The 21348-nt window shown below is 44.5% G+C and overlaps 1 protein-coding gene across 1 annotated transcript in view; it reads right to left on the reverse strand.

The window, feature by feature from the left end:
- LOC126282434 (lateral signaling target protein 2 homolog) overlaps positions 1–21348 on the reverse strand; it is a 349280-nt gene that overhangs the window by 266789 nt on the left and 61143 nt on the right. The window contains exon 3 of the mRNA XM_049982092.1: positions 11506–11626. Coding sequence (XP_049838049.1) covers positions 11506–11626 — 121 coding nt within the window. The remainder of the gene's footprint in view (positions 1–11505; positions 11627–21348) is intronic.

The following is a 21348-nucleotide window of genomic DNA, read 5'->3' on the forward strand; positions in this document are numbered from 1 at the left end:
TATATAGCTGATAGAAGAGTTCTTAAGCAGCTAGAAATACCTCTTGGATCTTCTTAGCAGGCTTTAAGCAGATCTCAGTCAGTCAGCATCGTTCACAGAACGATGTTACAAGTACAATCCTTTTCTACCGAAGAACACTAAACGTCGATTTTAATATCATCTTCCTGCTTTCTGTAGACAAATACTACTTGTGTTCCATGGTAATTGGAAGCCAGGCATACAATTTTGCTGTCTTTCAACAAAGTATCGAATTCTGGGAGATGAAATCCTACAATGAAAGTCACCTGTTTTCATTTTCTTAGAAGGTGAAAGATCTGATGGAAAACGTTTCATATTTATCCTCATAATACCACAAATTAAAATTTTCTCTTCTCTTTGGCCTTCAGGCAGCGAAAGCTAAGTAAAATGTTATCAAAGTCATGTCTTCTGTTTGGCGCAGAACTTTTTTTAAAAACCTAAAGTATCCTAAAACACTATTTTCAAATTTCGTCTCCAAATCTTCATTTATCGCTTGATGAAAATTAAAGGCAACAATGTAGCTTTCCAGGGCTGCAATACGTCACGGTTTGTGACCGCATTATACAAACTTCACTGCATTGTATTGTTTCACAGTGTTTCTTCCTTTGAAGAAAATAAATAGGTTACCTACGTGTCCTTCAATTTATTTCGGTTTTAGTCTCAGGCTTATTGCTATTTTAGAGAGGGATTACACGGAAGCAGTCATTTATTGTTTGTTTTTCGCATTTCTCTATAGTTTCAGATAAAATGATTTCGAGATCCGTTGGTGCACATTCTATCAAAAGTCTTTCAAAAATTGTATCAAAATCTAAAGATTTTTCAAAAATATCGTCAAAACTTAAAGTTGCAGGGCTATTAGCATCATTCCCTCCTCACATAACATCATTATCACCTGGCAAATCTTTTAGAAAAGTTGCAACAATTCTGTCATCTGTTAGTATTTCCAGTGCCCGAAAAGTGGCAGTTCCCTGTGAAACAACATATACGATAATGAGAACCGTGCTAAGAGTAAAATAAGCCTGACCCTTATGCAGACAGATCGACAAACCTTGTAAAATAAAGGAAAAATAGCACCCAAGTCGATAAACCACGCTTGTGTTGCTGTACACAAAAAATGCTCGTACGGCCAGACTAGGCTTGCCATATCTCCCTGTTTAGAATACCATAAGATGGAACTTTTTGATGCTGAAGTAGTTGGTACACCATATTTTCTCGGAAGATTTCAACTTTTTTAGCAAGTCGTTTCTCCCTTTTACGTACTTATAAAACTCCATTAAGTCAGTTTGTAATTCAACTGGAACTGTAAGATTGATTTCACAGTCCCTGGCAACAGTCGATTTCTTTCATCAGTTCACTGGGCCAACATCGGCGAAAATACTCTTTCCATAGTAGTGTTGTGTGGGGGAACAGAAAAATAAAAGTACTTGCATAATTATAGCAGTTGGCATTTGCGTTCAGAATTTTGGGTTTCCTTAAGAAAGTAAATTCACCTTTCTTCCACCGAGTGTTTCGAGTCACGCTTGGTTTCCAAAAAGCTCTTCAGGTACATATATTCCTGAAAACAACTGTCACCTGAAATCTTCACACAATTTTTAATCAGATATATAATAGTGTTTCCAGCGAAAATCAAAACTGGGATTCCAGATAGCGTCATCCAATCAAATATTCATCAAATCAAATACTTGCTGTTTATTCAAAAAATAGCTCATTTCTCTAAGTAATCAAATGCTCTGGTATAGAAAGCCATTGTCTCTTCCTTCTTACTTCTCTAACTGAGGCTGCGTTTACATGTTGCGGTAACACATGATGTTACTTCACTACTTGAGCCAAGCTCGTAACAGTATTTTCAAAATCGGGACAAAATTGGATCTTGTCGGGATATCGGGACTAGAAGGTCCATAAAGGTGACGGTCCCGATATGTCGGGACGTATGGCAACACTAGGCCAGACAATAATGTAAACTATCACTTTGTTTTCAGCTTACTTCGTAAATAAAAGCTACAGATTTAACGAAAGAGCTGTACGAGAAAGCAAATAGAACCTAACCTGCGTCATATATACACTAGTAAACAGAATGGCTGCTAACAACTGTATGATAGTAAACAATGCAAACGTGCTGTCACCAAAGATTATACAAACGTAATCTTTGACTAGCTAACGCTATCTAGCACGCAGCAAATTGTTCCCAACACAACATAAATATGTGTGTAAACGCACCATTAGGTCAGGACTGGGAAGTAAGTGTGCAGTCAGAATAAACAAGAACTGAAAAAAGTGGTGCTTAGAACTACGAACAGGCAACAAAGAGTTAAAGTTATCGATATCAGAAGTTCACTTTGTTGTAATATTGTTGGTGTTCTAGGAGGTCGGAAAGTCAGAGTTTGAGGAGCATTATAGTGCGCTCACGTTGATCTCTTGCCCCTCATATTCACCAGATCTAAACACATCTGGGACAGTACGGGGCACCATATCCGCTCCCACAAACCACTTTCCGCAGACATTAGTGTACCACGTAAATCCAGAAACCTCCAAATCCATGCCACACAGTATCGATGCTATGTTATCTTCCTGTCGAGCCGGAAATACCGCGGTATTATACGATAATCAGGAAATTTTCAAACTTTTTCAGCTTTATAGTTTCGTATCGTTTCTTTTCTAGAGATACTGACATAGAGCTCACGATGAGTTGTAATACACAGATACATTTTGGAATGACAGGTAATTAACTCATTTAGGATATTTAGTTCGAGATATGACGTCTATTGTAAAGTGTTAAATCTATGAAGACAAAAACTATGGGTTCCGATCCTGTATGCACATTTGGCGAGGAATTGCAGTCCGTTATTACAGCAGCGGCAAATAACTTTCACCCTTCCTCTTTAGGGGCCGGCCGGTGTGGCCGAACGGTTCTAGGCGCTTCGGTCTGGAACCACGCGGCCGCTACGGTCGCAGGTTCGAATTCTGCCTCGGGCATGGATGTGTGTGGTGTCATTAGATTAGTTAGGTCTAAGTAGTTCTACCTTCTAGGGGACTGATGACCTCAGATGTTAAGTCCCTTAGTGCTCAGAGCCATTTGAATCATTTTTGAGCCTCTTTAGGGCAAGCGAAAAGATCTCTATTTTCAGGTGAGATACTGAAATATGAAGCTACTTGATAGATCGCTTATTTGCGTGCGATTGTCTTTCCACACGTGAAGAATCCAGTAGCTTACAACGCATGATTTGCTGTCTGTGTCGCGGGAAAACTAGATATTTTTATCAAAATGTATGTGACATAGAAAGTTATTTGTTAGACGTAGCGCTACTGCGGTCACTGTTTTCGAAAAGCGAGATTCCACATGGCTGACGCTGAATGCTTGGGACTCCCTGAGATTCTTCGTCTTCCACATCTGGCAACCGTTTCTGAGACTGCAACCCCAGAGTATTTACGAGCCACCCCTTCCGATTACTTTGCCGTCCCACAAGTCCTATTCATAAATTCCTCCCCTTTGATGCGTTCCTACGACTAAAAGAATTGAGAAGTCTTTTGGAACGTGAAAATGCTTAAAACACTATAAATTTCTCGCTGGAGCACAGTCGCTATCCTTCCGCGACTCGAAGGGGGGAAAAGCGGAACCGTAAAGTAAGTGTTCGCCAGTGCCAGGTGGTCCGCAGAAGAGGGGGCGGGGAAGGGAACGAAGAGGAAAAGGGAAAATCGCATTGAGGCGCAGATAAGCGCGAGAATGGCTGACAGAGAGAAAGCAGACTGAGGTCTGTTGAAAGAAAAAAAGAAAAAAAAAAGCTGTTCCACTCAGTCTGCGAGTCTCTGCGATAGTCGGTGAACAGTCACGTCAGCGAATGCTCACTCAGCAGAAGAAAGAAGAAGTCGCATGGCATTTACGACTGTAAAAAGCCACCAGTGTTTGCACTCGGTGGTACAACGTTGCTCATTACAACTGCAACACCATGGAGGTGGCATGTAACAAACGCGAAAATCGCATCAAGTGTACTACAAGTTTAGATATGTGAATGACAAACATTTCAGCACAGCCGCAGTATGTAAGCAGAAATCAGTCCACCTACATTCATTATGCAGTGTATCCCAGGAGAAATGTTCAATACTGAAGGATACGACAGGAGCGATAACTGGAAGTAAAACAGTCCAGTAAACACAAGCTCTGTAATGTATACCCTAAGTCTAAGAGGTATGAGCACTTGTTCATCGTCGCTACTGTGAATCACCTCTCTTCTCGTAAACAAATGCTCATAGCTCATAACGTACGTATTGTAAATCCCATGTTCACTGGACAATTTTTTTGTTTTGCTTTTGTTTAGGTCAATACTAACTCCTCCCAAAACATGAAACGCAAATAATTTGCAGTAGAAGAGATTTGTTTTCAAGAGTCAAAGATGAAGAAGTGCTCATAGCTTTTAAGGTATGCATTTTAGAGCTCATTTTTACTACGTTTTTTTGCTTCGACTGATCGTTCGTGTCATATACCTGAATATTGAACATTCCTTCTGAGATACCCCGCATGAGGAGTGATTTGTTGCATTTCCATTAGTTGCAGACACGACTTGAGCGAAAATGAATTGTAGCCCGGATCCTTTGTAGCGCTGGGGTCTATTTGGGTTGATGCATTGTGAGATATGTTAATTAGTATTTCAAGGACGGGTTACGATAGCTGTTTGGTCGGTTTCACTGTGATACTCTTTATGTTGTATAAGCTTAAAAGGAAAATGAGTTATGAAAAGGATTTCAAATACCGCTACCTGTCACAGAATTTGTTGAGAACTAAATTATTTATTTAGCGACATGTTTCGAGGGGATACATGTTAGGCTATAAATGGCATTACAAAAAATTGGACACGTGTTTTATGGTTATTAAAGCTTCTTTATACGGGGAGACAGTTATTGAACTCTAGGAAATAAAATCGTAATAATTTCTGAACGGTTTCCATTAGGACGTTCAAACTGCACGGTTGACCGTGGGGCATGATGGGAATTAGTACACGCATGCATTATTTGGTTTAGCGATGAAGACCACTGGCGTTTGGATGGGATCGTCAATAAGCAAAACTGGCCCATCTGTGGGACTGACAATCCGCATTTCGCGATCGAGGCGAAGCGTCTCTTCACCTTGAGCGGGCTACTGTGAAGTGTGCAATGACCAGTCACGGAATAATAGGTGCGATATTCCTTGACGATACGGTGACTACCGAGCGGAACGTGGAGGTTTTGGTAGAGGATTTCATCGACATTTCCAAAGTGACCCTGAAGTGATACTGAAAATGTATGCTTGACCGTGATTTGAGAAATCCCTTATACCTGGAAGTAGCCCGAAACGACTGGTTACTTCCAAGTTTTGGCCGGCACAGACGGATTTCGAAAGATGTACAATCAATCGTCGCTTTCGACATTACGAGTACAAGTTGTGGGATGGTATTTTTCGTAAAAACATGAAAAACAGAGTTAAACGGCACCAGCTGCATCGAATAAATGCTATGCATCCGCACACGCAAGGTCTTTTGAGGTTTTCCATGGAAAAACAATCCTCGTTAACATTTTCTAAAACTTATCTTTCAGCCGATAATTTGGATGCAAACCATGCATAACGCGGCATTTCCTTAAATATTGCGCTGATCATTGGTCATGCAGTATCGAGTATATTTTAACAGCGTCTTCACAAGAAGGAATTTCTCGTTCTCTTTCGATTAAATGCGAAAAATTTTGAAGACCGGAGAAGCATACATTTTCAGTACCACTTTATGCGTTTGGTCGTTTACTAGTCGTTAGTTATGAGTATTATATTATTTGTGATAATAAAAATTTGTAGACTGCCAAATAACACGGTAATATAAATAGTGAGGAAAATGAACTTGTAAGAAATAAAATTAAAACAAACTGGCGTTCTGGACTCGATCCAGCAACCCAGCGATTACGGGGCTTGAACGCTAACCACTTTCTTTTCTTTTAAATCTCATTCTATGTTCTATATCGTTTGTTGACTTTGTTCATGGCGGACGCCTGATGACACTCATTCAGGTTGTTCGTTGATCCGTTCACTCAGTTTTTTATTACAGAGGTCAACCGAGTCTCTGACCGAACACGCTGAGCTACCGTGCCGGCACCACTCGGCTGCCGGCGATTCATGGTAAAAATAGCCACGTACAGGTATGTATTTGACGACAGAAATTATCTTGCAATTTTCTCACTAACGCTTGAGAAGTAAGCGCTACTACTTACACGTTTTATTGTCCTAATGGAGTAGTACGAGTGTACGAAGTTTACAGTAAATCCGCGTTGCAAACGTCATGGCCTCCCCTTGTCAGTGAGATGCTGATAATGGCGTCTTTTTCGCCGTCAAGTCATTCTCGGTTAATATCAACTCACGACGTCTTCTGTCAAAGATAATTACGCTCACGACGGTTAAGGCGTACATAACACAAACATCCTCATAGTGGAGCTAATAGCGCCACTGTTATGCGACTGCCACGAATTTTGAATAGAGATCATCTTTTAGATGTAGAAACACGCCTACCCACTTTCGTTTATGTCGCACAACTCCTTCTTTCTGTTGGGATTTTTTTTCCGTCTGCGCATGTCGTTCTAAATCTACATCTACATCTACATGGATACTCTGCAAATCACATTTAAGTACCTAGCAGAGGGTTCATCGAACCACCTTTACAATTCTCTATTATTCCAATCTCGTATAGCGCGGAAAGAATGAACACCTGTATCTTTCCTTAAGAGCTCTGATTTCCCTTATTTTATCATGGTGATCGTTCCGCCCTAAGTAGGTCGGTGTCAACAAAATATTTTCGCATTCGGAGGAGAAAGTTGGTGACTGGAATTTCGTGAGAAGATTCCGTCGCAACGAAAAACGCCTTTCTTTTAATGATTTCCAGCCCAAATCCTGTATCATTCCTGCGACTCTCTCTCCCATATTTCAGGATAATACAAAACGTGCTGTCTTTCTTTGAGCTTTTTCAATGTACTCCGTCACTCCTACCTGGTAAGGATCCCACACCGCGCAGTAGTATTCTAAAAGAGGACGGACAAGCTTAGTGTAGGCAGTCTCCTTAGTAGGTCTATTACATTTTCTAAGTGTCCTGCCAATAAAACGCAGCCTTTGGTTAGCCTTCTCCACAACATTTTCTGTGTGTTCTTTCCAATTTAAGTTGTTCGTAATTGTAATACCTAGGTATTTAGTTGAATTTACGGCTTTTAGATTAGACTGATTTATCGTGTAACCGAAGTTTAACGAGTTCCATTTAGCACTCATGTGGATGAACTCACACTTTTCGTTATTTAGGGTCAACTGCCACCTTTCGCACCATTCAGATATTTTTTCTAAAGAGTTTGCAGTTTGTTTTGATCTTCTGATGACTTTATTAGTCGATAAGCTACAGCGGCATCTGCAAACAACCACAGACGGCTGCTCAGATCGTCTTCCAAATCGTTTATATACACTCCTGGAAATGGAAAAAAGAACACATTGACACCGGTGTGTCAGACCCACCATACTTGCTCCGGACACTGCGAGAGGGCTGTACAAGCAATGATCACACGCACGGCACAGCGGACACACCAGGAACCGCGGTGTCGGCCGTCGAATGGCGCTAGCTGCGCACCATTTGTACACCGCCGCCGTCAGTTCAAAAATGGTTCAAATGGCTCTGAGCACTATGGGACTCAACTGCTATGGTCATTAGTCCCCTAGAACTTAGAACTACTTAAACCTAACTAACCTAAGGACATCACACACATCCATGCCCGAGGCAGGATTCGAACCTGCGACCGTAGCAGTCTCACGGTTCCGGACTGCGCGCCTAGAACCGCGAGACCACCGCGGCCGGCGCCGCCGTCAGTGTCAGCCAGTTTGCCATGGCATACGGAGCTCCATCGCAGTCTTTAACACTGGTAGCATGCCGCGACAGCGTGGACGTGAACCGTATGTGCAGTTGACGGACTTTGAGCGATGGCGTATAGTGGGCATGCGGGAGGCCGGGTGGACGTACCGCCGAATTGATCAACACGTGGGGCGTGAGGTCTCCACAGTACATCGATGTTGTCGCCAGTGGTCGGCGGAAGGTTCACGTGCCTGTCGACCTGGGACCGGACCGCAGCGACGCACGGATGCACGCCAAGACCGTAGGATCCTACGCAGTGCCGTAGGGGACCGCACCGCCATTTCCCAGCAAATTAGGGACACTGTTGCTCCTGGGGTATCGGCGAGGACCATTCGCAACCGTCTCCATGAAGCTGGGCTACGGTCCCGCACACCGTTAGGCCGTCTTCCGCTCACGCCCCAACATCGTGCAGCCCGCCTCCAGTGGTGTCGCGACAGGCGTGAATGGAGGGACGAATGGACGTGTCGTCTTCAGCGATGAGAGTCGCTTCTGCCTTGGTGCCAATGATGGTCGTATGCGTGTTTGGCGCCGTGCAGGTGAGCGCCACAATCAGGACTGCATAAGACCGAGGCACACAGGGCCAACACCCGGCATCATGGTGTGGGGAGCGATCTCCTACACTGGCCGTACACCTCTGGTGATCGCCGAGGGGACACTGAATAGTGCACGGTACATCCAAACCGTCATCGAACCCATCGTTCTACCATTCCTAGATCGGCAAGGGAACTTGCTGTTCCAACAGGACAATGCACGTCCGCATGTATCCCGTGCCACCCAACGTGCTCTAGAAGGTGTAAGTCAACTACCCTGGCCAGCAAGATCTCCGGATCTGTCCCCCATTGAGCATGTTTGGGACTGGATGAAGCGTCGTCTCACGCGGTCTGCACGTCCAGCACGAACGCTGGTCCAACTGAGACGCCAGGTGGAAATGGCATGGCAAGCCGTTCCACAGGACTACATCCAGCATCTCTACGATCGTCTGCATGGGAGAATAACAGCCTGCATTGCTGCGAAAGGTGGATATACACTGTACTAGTGCCGACATTGTGCATGCTCTGTTGCCTGTGTCTATGTGCCTGTGGTTCTGTCAGTGTGATGATGTGATGTATCTGACCCCAGGAATGTGTCAATAAAGTTGCCCCTTCCTGGGACAGTGAATTCACGGTGTTCTTATTTCAATTTCCAGGAGTGTAGATAAGGAACAGCAAAGGGCCTATGACACTAACTTGGGGAACGCCTGAAATCACTTCTGTTTTACTCGATGACTTTCTGTCAATTACTACGAACTGTGACCTCTCTGACAGGAAATCACAAAGCCAGTCAAATAACTGAGACGATATTCCATAAGCACACAATTTTATTACGAGCCACTTGTGTAGTACAGTGTCAAAAGCGTTCCGGAAATCCAGGAATACGGAATCGATCTGAAATCCCTTGCCAGTAGCACTCAGAACTTAGTATACTCAGTGTCACGCAGGATCTAAAAGATCTCACGCGACTAGCGCTTGAGAGGAGATGCACTCAACTCGCTCGGCCGTGTGGGATCGTTCAACCAGGTCAGGTGCCGTGACTCAGGAAAGGTCTTGTCTACAGCATGACAGGAATGCCCACGGACAGTGCAACTATATCTGGGGCACCAGGCAGTGTCGGTACAGTACCACCTGATGCAGAGAGCCACGTAGTAAGCGCCCTTAGAGCCAGCAGACAGCCGACCTAGACGGAGGGCGGCGGCACCAGACGCCTGCCAGACGAGACAGACGGTGTTTAATTTTCGCTGCGCCCTCCACTCTCCGCCTTCCCCTCCAGCAGCCCCCTTCAAGGAGCTGGCTTGCGCCGCGCTTGAGATATTACCGCGTTTTATTAACGTTTAAGTGCGCGGCAGGGGATAGGGAGGGGCGTTCCGTATCGGCGGGGGGCCAATCCCGCCCCTCATAATGAAACCTAAATCACGCCAGCCTCACCCTGTCCTCGGCTCTTCCGTCTACGGCTCCGCCGGCCGTTTCGCTAAATTTATTCCCATCCCGTACGATACTCGCGGCATTCCTGTGGCTCATCCCGTCTGGAGTGCATACCGTCAATTTTATAGATGAGCTGTACCTAAAACCAGGTTACAACAGGTGATTCTGTCTCTCTGGACTTTGCCTACATGGCCTCTAACAACTATTTGCAACCCCCAAGAGTTAAGGATTTACCTTTACCAAAATCATCATCATGAAGTGTAATCGAAAGTTCGAGTATGGCTTTATAAGAGAATGACGACAATGAACATTTGTGTAGGACCGGCACTCGAACGCTGTTTTCCCGATTATCGCGAGCAGTCGCCTAACCCTATGGCTATGCGAGCACGATTCACGGCCAGCCCAAAATTTCCGTATGTCTTCAACCATATGTATACAAACTGTATTCGTACTTGAACTAAAAACCCTTGAGTTCCAGGACAGCATTAGTGGCTGCCGCATCGCGGTCGTGAAGTGGGGGCGAGGCAGTTCCAGACAAGTTATATAGTCTGACGATGATTTATGGATTTTGTAGTTTTAGCTTGACGGTGTCCACTATGGACAAACGGTACTTACTGTTATTCTGAAGAAGGTTGGGTTAGCCCGACTGAAACGTAGGTAAATTCTAGGTAAACGGTGCAACTGAGGCAGTTAATTCTAAAATTAAAATTAATTGTTCAGAAAACATGAAATATGTTTCAATATCGATCGGTAATCTATTATTATGCTACGATTTCACATTTTTTGACACTGGCAGTCACTTCTCGCGAAATATTTGAATTTTCCCTGAAATCGCTAGTTAAGTTTTTCTTAATTACCCAGATTACTTTCAAGCAACTATTTTTTTTTTTTTTTTTTTTTTTTAGAGTTGGACCCCATACTGATCGGTTTGATACCCCATTCGCCCATTTACCACTGTTAATTTGGAAACGAAAATTACGACAAAAATCCATGGTGTAATCTCTAAAATGTCTAATTTTCTCTCTTCTGAAAGATTCAACGAATAAGTAAAACAGAAAAAGTCGTCTCTCTCTTCTAAAACTTGCATCACAAATCGGACAGAGGCACAGAACACAGTGAATGCTAAGACAACCACTGAGGAAACTACTTTGGTTGGCTGATCACTAACAGAGAACCTGTCTGTGTCAAGCATCTTTTTCGTTTGTTTTGTATCATAAAATTTTAATAGCTATACCACATTCGTATCTTAGACTACTTAAATAGTGGAAAGATCAGCTGGTAAACTCCTTCCCTCTTATCTGAGCAAAAAATAGGAATACTTAAAATGTGGGAGACTGAAATCTACGAGTCACGGGCCCCGCAAATCGGAGGATTCTTTCGGTGTTGCTGGAAGCAATGCACCGCCCGACTCTGTGTGTTCTGCAGCCATGCCAGAAGGTCCTTGCTCAGCCTGAGCCACTGGGAGGAAGTAGTTGACTTCTCCAGATGCAGTTCATTGTTCGTCAGACGCACTTCTTGCCAGTGACATGGTATTCTGTACCTCAACAGCGAGGAAACGGTGTGGACACAGTCAGGACAATATGGCAATATTTTAAGGCGTTATGAACATGAATGTGGCATGCTGGTAGTCCTACCTGTGTACGGCTGCGAGTAGTCTCTGTCAGGACTGGTATATAGCTTTCCACTCGCCTCTTCGCCGGGTTCCAGGTACGCCTTGGAGTCCCGGGGGTCGCAGTACGCCTCGACTACCTCCACCTGAAACAGGAAAATGGCGGATCGTAAGAATTTAATGCGTTTTTCATACTTTATTCTCTGTCTCCTTACTCTGTTCACTTGAATCCTTACATGTTACTGTACCTTCATCTTATGAATTCTGATGCAAACGTCAATGTTAAAGATTTACTACTGTATTTCATTCAGAATGCAGAATTTCTCCATTTTGCAGGCGATATTGTTGTATTTATGCCCCATTCCCGCCCATGTTTTATCACATTTTATAATATAGTGCACAAAGGTTCGCGCTGCTGCGAGTCAGCAGACAGACTGCTCCACCTTACAAACAACAGCATCCAGTATCCTGGGTAAACTCCTCATGTAGGCAAAATTTATTCAAGCACGCACAAAAAGTAGTGTGTAAAACTAAAACAGTACGTCACCTTGTTGAGTCACACAAATTATGCACACATCAGGTAGAACGTTATGGCCACAGACCTACTATCGATATAACCACATCCAGACGATAGCAGCGTCATTTGGCGAGGAATGACCGCTTGTCAGACGCATGCACGGTGCATTTACTAGGTCTACAACTTCGCTTCCGCCGTTTTTGCTGGAAGTTCGGGGCTTTATTGTGAAAAACTTACAAAAAAATTATGGTTCATAGTACTGCCCATCGGTGGCCACTACATTCTCCGATCTTTCGGATAGCCTACAAATCCCGTGGCGGAGAATTGGAAGTCTCTTGTGGGGATCCATGAATTGATTCAATTTTCCACTTGTTCATGTGATCGGAAGTGCTGGTCAGCCAGACTGTATGACACAAATCGAAAAAGCTGGTAGTCAGAGAAAGCAAGGTATGGAGAAGACGGCGTGAGAGATGTATATTTTGACGGGTTTTGCGACATGGGATCGAACACTGACTTGCTGCAAAATTACTTTTACGTGTCTATAGCTGTACTGTGGCCGTTGGTGCTTCAGTGCTGGGCTCGAACGCATCAATTGCTTCCGATAATGATTTCCTGTGACTGTCTTCGTCTGTTTCAGTGGCTACGAAAACGTTCTGTCTTCCACCGCCATGCCGGCCTTCGACATCAAAATCACTGTTCTTAAGGCGTTGGAAACATTCTCTGCACGTTCTTCCACTAATACACTCCTGGAAATTGAAATAAGAACACTGTGAATTCATTGTCCCAGGAAGGGGAAACTTTATTGACACATTCCTGGGGTCAGATACATCACATGATCACCCTGACAGAACCACAGGCACATAGACACAGGCAACAGAGCATGCAAAATGTCGGCACTAGTACAGTGTATATCCACCTTTCGCAGCAATGCAGGCTGCTATTCTCCCATGCAGACGATCGTAGAGATGCTGGATGTAGTCCTGTGGAACGGCTTGCCATGCCATTTCCACCTGGCGCCTCAGTTGGACCAGCGTTCGCGCTGGACGTGCAGACCGCGTGAGACGACGCTTCATCCAGTCCCAAACATGCTCAATGGGGGAAAGATCCGGACATCTTGCTGGCCAGGGTAGTTGACTTACACCTTCTAGAGCACGTTGGGTGGCACGGGATACAGGAGGACGTGCATTGTCTTGTTGGAACACAAGTTCCCTTGCCGGTCTAGGAATGGTAGAACGATGGGTTCGATGACGGTTTGGATGTACCGTGCACTATTCAGTGTCCCCTTGACGATCACCAGAGGTGTACGGCCAGTGTAGGAGATCGCTCCCCACACCATGATGCCGGGTGTTGGCCCTGTGTGCCTCGGTCGTATGCAGTCCTGATTGTGGCGCTCACCTGCACGGCGCCAAACACGCATACGACCATCATTGGCACCAAGGCAGAAGCGACTCTCATCGCTGAAGACGACACGTCTCCATTCGTCCCTCCATTCACGCCTGTCGCGACACCACTGGAGGCGGGCTGCACGATGTTGGGGCGTGAGCGGAAGACGGCCTAATGGTGTGCGGGACCGTAGCCCAGCTTCATGGAGACGGTTGCGAATGGTCCTCGCCGATACCTCAGGAGCAACAGTGTCCCTAATTTGTTGGGAAGTGGCGGTGCGGTCCCCTACGGCACTGCGTAGGATCCTACGGTCTTGGGATGCATCCGTGCGTCGCTGCCGTCCGGTCCCAGGTCGACGGGCACGTGCACCTTCCGCCGACCACTGGCGACAACATCGATGTACTGTGGAGACCTCACGCCCCACGTGTTGAGCAATTCGGCGGTACGTCCACCCGGCCTCCCGCATGCCCACTATACGCCCTCGCTCAAAGTCCGTCAACTGCACATACGGTTCACTTCCACGCTGTCGCGGCATGCTACCAGTGTTAAAGACTGCAATGGAGCTCCGTATGCCACGGCAAACTGGCTGACACTGACGGCGGCGGTGCACATATGCTGCGCAGCTAGCGCCATTCGACGGCCAACACCGCGGTTCCTGGTGTGTCCGCTGTGCCGTGCGTGTGATCATTGCTTGTACAGCCCTCTCGCAGTGTCCGGAGCAAGTATGGTGGGTCTGACACACCGGTGTCAATGTGTTCTTTTTTCCATTTCCAGGAGTGTAGTTCCCTCACCATTGGTCTTACCCAGAATTTTAAGAGCTACAGCCGCAGATTTATTCATGTTAAAGCAGAAAATTAAAACATCCCGCAAATGTCGAGAAATGGGTACGTAAGTTGAGGTACTTAATCGAGAATAACCTTATGATGCAATCACAAATCGACTAATATTTTTATGGCATGATGTTCGCAGATGCCTAAGCTTATTATATTGCACGTATGACCATCACCTGAAATCCATTTGCCTGCTACTGCTGTGTATTGCAAGACGGCGGAAGCAAAGTTGTAGACCTAATAATATCAGCGAGCGTGTTGGCCAGATGCAGAGTGAATAAGACACGTGATCTATCTGAGTCTGACCGATGTGCAAATTGAGATGGCCCAGAGGCTCGGCACGAGTATTTTGTAGCTAACATCAGACTTTAATGCTGGGCAGAGTACAAGTGTGTCTGAACACACAGTGCACCGAACAGCTCCAACAATAGGCCTGTGCAGCCAACGACCCATGCACGTGCCCACTGGGACAGGACTTTAGCGCAGTGGCAGAGCCATGCCGAAGGGAGGGCGCGAGTCCCTCGTCTTACACGGAAACAGCTCCTTGAAACCAGTACTACGGGACGGAGACAAGTTGACGGCGGCCCCATTATGCTCTGGGGAACAGTCACGTGGGCATCCACGGGTTCAGTGGAGCTTTTGCAAGGCAACTCGACGGTCATGGAGTATCGTACACTGGTTGCAGACCACGTACACCCCTTCATGAAGATCATATTTCCCCGACGGCAGTGGCATTTTTCAACAAGATAATGCGCCATGTCACAAATCCAGTAGTGGGTCGAGGAACAAAGTGGCAAGTTCCAATTGATGTGCTGGTCCTAACTCGCCATATCTGAATCAATCGAACACATCTGGAATGTGACTGAAAGGCCGTCAACGCTCATCGCTCTGTGTGCTATGTGGTGCCAACTCTCTCCCATGACCTGCTACGCTTCCGAGCCGCGACACGTCACCGCTGTTATCAGTGCCAAAGGTGGACATACTGGCTATCAGGAAGGTGATCATAATGTTCTAGCTGACCAGTGTGTATGCCCATACTTGATAATGGGTTCCAAACTGGACAGACTAACGTAACTGCCATTAATATGGTCGATTATGAATTCCTTGGCGTAGTCATGACAGTACACAATCCTCATCGTTGAATATTCCTAAGAAAGAAATTAAGATGGAGGAGTGACAGAACTGTTACTGTTCTCATGCACGTAAATGATCTGTCAGGTGGTGTGGGATGTCGTATCAAATTATTTGTACAGGAAACTGTGCTTTACAGGAAAGCGTCACTGGCGGATAATCCTGTATCCAAAATTACGTAAACAATTATTTCTCATATACAGCGAGTGGATTAATATAAGGTTATTCACGTGAACAGGAAGAGCATTTTCTCTATCGCCTGGCTATAGCGATAAGCTTGTGGGCTTTGTTATATCGATTAAATACCTAGGGATACGGCTACGAAGCCATAGGAAGTGGAACTAACTCGCACGAATAGCTGTAGGAAAACCGAACGGTAGCCACCGACTTTTTGGTTACTAGCTCGAAAGTAAGGCTTATTATTATAGGGAAGCATCCATAATATTTTCGTACAAGCTTTTTCAAAATAGTGTTCCACTCTTTGGGAAATTTATCAATTGAGCAAGAGGACGTCTGAATTCTAGAGGGCTGTAGCTGAGTCATTTACTCCTGAAGAAGGTAATCCGGAAATACGTCTTTTATTACAGAGCTATTATTTAATACAGGCCATAAAAAAACTTTGAAGGAAGAAATATTAGAGTGTAGTGCTCCGTTGCCGAGAAGGTTATTAGAGGCGGAGCAGGACTCGAATAGGACAAGGATCAGAAGGGAAATAGCACGCGTCCTTCAAAAACAAATATCTCAGCATTTGTTGTAATAGATTTAAAAGAACCTAATATATGGCTTGGGAAGGGTGAAGGAATGGACTCCGTACCAACGACTTAACCGCTATGCAGTTTTGCTCATTAAAGCATTAAACGCACTTGTATACTTTGAACCAAGTATTTCGAATAAGATCCATTATCTTTCTCTTCTGCCCATATCTAGGTCAGATTATAACAGAAAACCGTTCATCTACGATTATTCAGTTTTTGTTTTTATTCAATGAGCGGGATTGCTGTTGTGACAATCCTCAGCTAGTCTTATGGAATGCGCGCTTTCGTGTGTGTGTGTGTGTGTGTGTGTGTGTGTGTGTGTGTGTGTGTGTGTGAGTGTGAGTGTGAGTGTGAGTGTGAGTGTGTGTGTGCGCAAATGGTTCAAACGGCTCTGAGCACTATGCGACTTAACATCTCAGGTCATAAGTCCCCTAGAAATTAGAACTACTTAAACCTAACTAACCTAAGGACATCACACACATCCATGCCCGAGGCAGGATTCAAACCTGCGACCGTAGCGGTCGCGCGGTTCCAGACTGAAGCGCCTAGAACCGCTCGGCCACCAGCGGCCGGCTGTGTATGTGTGCAGCCCGTAAATTCTGTATACAGGAAAAAATTGCAAATTGCATATTTGAACAACCATCAGCTTCGTATTAGAATGGCGCCAATGAAAATTTATGCCAGAACGGAACTCGAACCCTGATTTCCCGCTTATCGTGAACGGTTGCCTTCCAGGTAGGCTATCCGAGCACGACTCACGGCCCTACCCAAACTTCCACATGTCGTCAATCGTATGTCTACAATCTCTACTCTTACATCCTTTACGCATACTCCCGTAAAGGGGAGATATTTCACTTGAATGTCGCTTGCCCGGTATCGGCAGATAAATACGATATTGCAGTGCCTGTGTGATTACGAATACATGAATCCGTGTCCGAAGGAACATTGCAATGCAATTCGGAATAACACAGGCATTGCAGTATCGTAAATTTTGGAAGCTTTCTTCTGTGTGCATCCTATTTTAACTGTGTGCATGTTATATCTTGAGGCGGAGACGGAATACAGCACGTCATTTCGCTAGTTGAGTGTGGAAAACAGCTTCAGAACCATATACAGCTTGGTCAGAGCAGCTGTCGTTTATTTGGCACGCAGATGAACATGAGGGTCTGGCCCACCACCCTGTCTCGCAGGCCAGAATTTTGTGCATTACGCTACATCTACTTATCTTTCTCGTATTCAGTGAGAGCATCCGAGCCAATGTTACTTAGAAATTGAAAACCTAATCACTTAATTCGCAGAACGACGATAAAAATTTACAAATGAAAACATAAAGGAAACAAGAAAACACGAAAGACTAACAAATAATAGCGAAAGACGAGGGGACTATAAGAAAGTGTAGAAGCACTTAAGCATAATTTTTATTTGGCATATTGAATTGAAGCACTCTTTAACCGTGTGTAGTTTGAATAGAATACATCTGCAGCACATTACATCATTTAAATAGTTAGTGCTATTAGCAAGAAGCGACATGAAATAATAGGCATGCTTAAAATCAGTGTTTGTGTAGGTGAATGGAAAAGTTAAATTTGTTGGAAGTGTTCTTTGTAAAGCAAGTGGCCGACAAGACGTTAGTGTGATCAGTTCTAGAGTTTTGTTCCAGCGCCGGCCGCGGTGGTCTAGCTGTTCTAGGCGCTCAGTCCGAAGCCGCGAGACTGCTACATCGCAGGTTCGAATCTCGGGCATGGATGTGTGTGATGTCCTTAGGTTAGTTAGGTTTAAGTAGTTCTAAGTTCTAGAGAACTGATGACCATGGATGTTAAATCCCATAGTGCTCAGAGCCATTTGAGCCATTTGTTCCAGCGTTTGGTATCCTTATCGAGTACGCATGACACGAGACGTCGAATGAGTTCAGAGATGAGCTGCTGGGTTCGTTAGTGGTCGCTATGGTCCATAATGAAGAGCAACAGAAATGCTTTTCCTACCATCAGATTTCCTCTTGTAGAACAAATTTACAATTGTATAAACTGCATCACTAAATTTTTATCTTACACCCGTCGATATATCGGAAAAGACAGTTCGTAGTAAGGTCATCTGAATCCGAGAGTTTGTCATTTTCACGCCGACAGTGCTACACTACAACAGCAACATCGTACGGCTAACTTCCATACTACGTCACAGATTTACTCTCCTGCGCACTTAAGTAACACAGACCGAGTTGACGACCAGCAGGAAGCGACCGCAGCGCCGCCGTTAAAGACTCGTTATAGTCATGGAGCTACTGCGTGAAGAAAGGAAGCCTTTATGCACTGACGTAATAGCGGCGCCTTGATTTGTAAGGTATGCAACCCTCAACACTGAAGTCGTACCTGCTCCGTCTCTGGTCTCTAATACACTAGCGACTTCTACGTTACGCTTCTTGAAGGAAGAACGGCTGGTATATCTGATTATGCCTTCCGTTTGAAGGAAGCAACTTATTTGGCAGCAGTGAAGGCAGAAAACACTGAGTCGGCAGGCAGAAGCGGCACTAAAAGGAAACAAGCGGACGGGACACGTCCGCGCAGTTACGTCATCGGACAGCTGTAATTGAATAGGCGAGGGCAGCAGGAATCTAATTACCCTCTCCAGCCTCCTCCCCTCCCCCCATCCACCCCTTCCCCTTCCCCTCCCTCCAGCGACACAAGCGGCGCGCAGTCGCTGGCGGGTTTTCCGCTCTGCTCTCAGAGCGGACTTTGCAGAGCCGGTATCTGATTAGCTGCCGCGAGCTCGCAAGGTCTTCCTTTGATTCGATTTTTGAGCCAAACAAATGCGCGCTGCCGCTCCCTGCCGCCACTCGAACTGGGGCGGAAACAAAAAGCAAACAGACCCGGGGAGCAGGAGGCGGCTAATTGGCGTCGCAGCTCTGCCGGCTGCTACAATCACAGCCCCCGCCCTCAGAGCTGTCCAGCGTGGCGCCCTCTAGAAGTGCTTCAGTTTCTCCCGAAACGCGCATCCATCACTTCATTTCCCCCGTGAAAATAAATACGCTATGGATTTCGTTAAACATTCGAGACGCTACGGGTCCCGTATTATAGACTGCAGCTCGAAAGTGGTAGCCGTTTCCAATCTAGGGTCATTAATCACTCGAATAGAAACGTAACTATAAAGAATTTTTTTTGGGTGTAATTACGGCTTATTTGATGAATTAACCTCCTATGCGGTGTGAAGCTGAACTCTAACGACAAAATTTCGGAGGTTTTTCACGGATTCTTTCCGAGTACCCAAGCTTTGATTTGCAGTATTTCATATAACTCAATCGCCGGAGCTGTGGCCGAGCTGTTCTAGGCGTTTCAATCCGGAATCGCGCTGCTGCTACGGTCGCAGGTTCGAATCCTGCCTCGGGCATGGATATGTGTGATTAGATTAGATTGGTACTTGTTCCATACATCATGAATACGACAATTCGTAATGATGTGGAACGTGTCAGGTTAATAAAAGGTGTCTATACAAGATATTACAGTACATAAAATAATAAATGACACTGAATTCTTTTTTTGGAGGGGGGGGGGTTAGGAAATTACTCACTTACTATATCCAAAAATTCATTTAATGAATAGAAGGAGTTGCCATTAAGAAATTCTTTTAATTTCCTTTTAAATGCTATATAGGTGTCTGTCAGACTTTCGATGCTATTAGGTAAGTGACCAAAGACTTTTGTGGTAGCATAATTTACCCCCCTCTGAGCCAAAGTTAGATTTAACCTTGAGTAGTGACGATCATACTTTCACCTAGTGTTGTAGCCACGTACACTGATATTACTTTTGAATTCGTTCGGATTGTTAATAACAAATTTTATAAGTGGATATATATATTGTGAGGCTACAGTAAAGATTTCTAGCTCTTTAAATAAGTGTCTGCTGGATGATGTTGGATGAGCTCCAGCAATCATTCTGATTACACGCTTTTGTGCAATGAGCACTCTTTTACTCAATTATGAGTTATCCCAGAATATGATGCCATACGAAAGCAGAGAATGAAAATAGGCGTGATAAGCTAATTTACTCAGATGTATGTCGCCAAAATTTGCAATGACCCTAATAGCGTAAGTAGCTGAACTCAAACGTTTCAGAAGATCCTGAGTGTGTTTTTTCCAGTTCAACCCCTCATCAATGCATACACCTAGAAATTTTGAATATTCTACCTTAGCTACCGATTTCTGATTGAAGTCTATATTTATTATTGGTGTCATTCCATTTACCGTGTGGAACTGTATATACGGTGTTTTGTTAAAGTTTAATGTCCTTAGGTTAGTTAGATTTACGTAGTTCTGAGTCTAGGGAACTGATGACCTCAGATGTTAAGTCCCATACTGCTTAGAGCCATTTGAACCATTTGAATATAACTCAATCACTAAATGCAGAAACACGTTCAAAATTCGTCCACCTGAGAAGCCGTATCGTTTACTAGAGATACCGGAATTTGTCCACAGTCAGTAAGGTGCCTCCAGCAACAGGTATAGTTCACTGCTTATTACAGAAAGGAAACATGCCCTGGACGTGTTACCTGTCTGCTGCAGGCAATACTGCGATTTCGGCATCGTTAGGAGAAAACTGAGAAACAAGGAACGATATTACACTGTTAGTAAGGTGGTAGGCGTCATATTTGATCCTTCACAGCAAAAGGCAAATTTAGGGTTGTTCTCTTGTAAACAGAAGACATTACAGAATACAATAATTGGTGACCAAGATTCTACAAAAAGGACTTGCTTCAGTAATGATCCTGAAAGGAGCAAAAGTTTGTTTTACCATATCAGTTATGAATTTCCTTTCAGTAAAGGCACACTACGGATAGTTCAATGTAAGTGAAATATCAGCGGCCTGCGAGCTGATCGCTTCTATTTAAAAAAATACTTGGATGACTCTACAGCTTCCCAAGGAACCTGCCTACAAAGCCAGACTAACCATGAACATATTAAAAATGGGCGATATTAAATAAACTTTCATTTACATTGCGGAACAAAGATGCAATTTTGGAACGAGATTTTGACATTTCCGACAGCAAAAAGAGATACAGCATAGAGAGGTGAAACTGAAGAGAATATTTTAGTCCACGAACTTATTTTGATGCAATAATGTTTGAAATATATTTAGTTTCAGGAAAATATAAACTTGCATCCTAAAAATAAAAGTCCTTAAATTTACATTTGTTTGCTGTAAAAACAGATATTTCCACTAAAGCACCTTAAATTTACGTATTTTTAGAAAAAATTTAGAATA

The sequence above is a fragment of the Schistocerca gregaria genome, chromosome 7 (assembly GCF_023897955.1).
Source record: "Schistocerca gregaria isolate iqSchGreg1 chromosome 7, iqSchGreg1.2, whole genome shotgun sequence".
Classification (NCBI taxonomy): domain Eukaryota; kingdom Metazoa; phylum Arthropoda; class Insecta; order Orthoptera; family Acrididae; genus Schistocerca; species Schistocerca gregaria.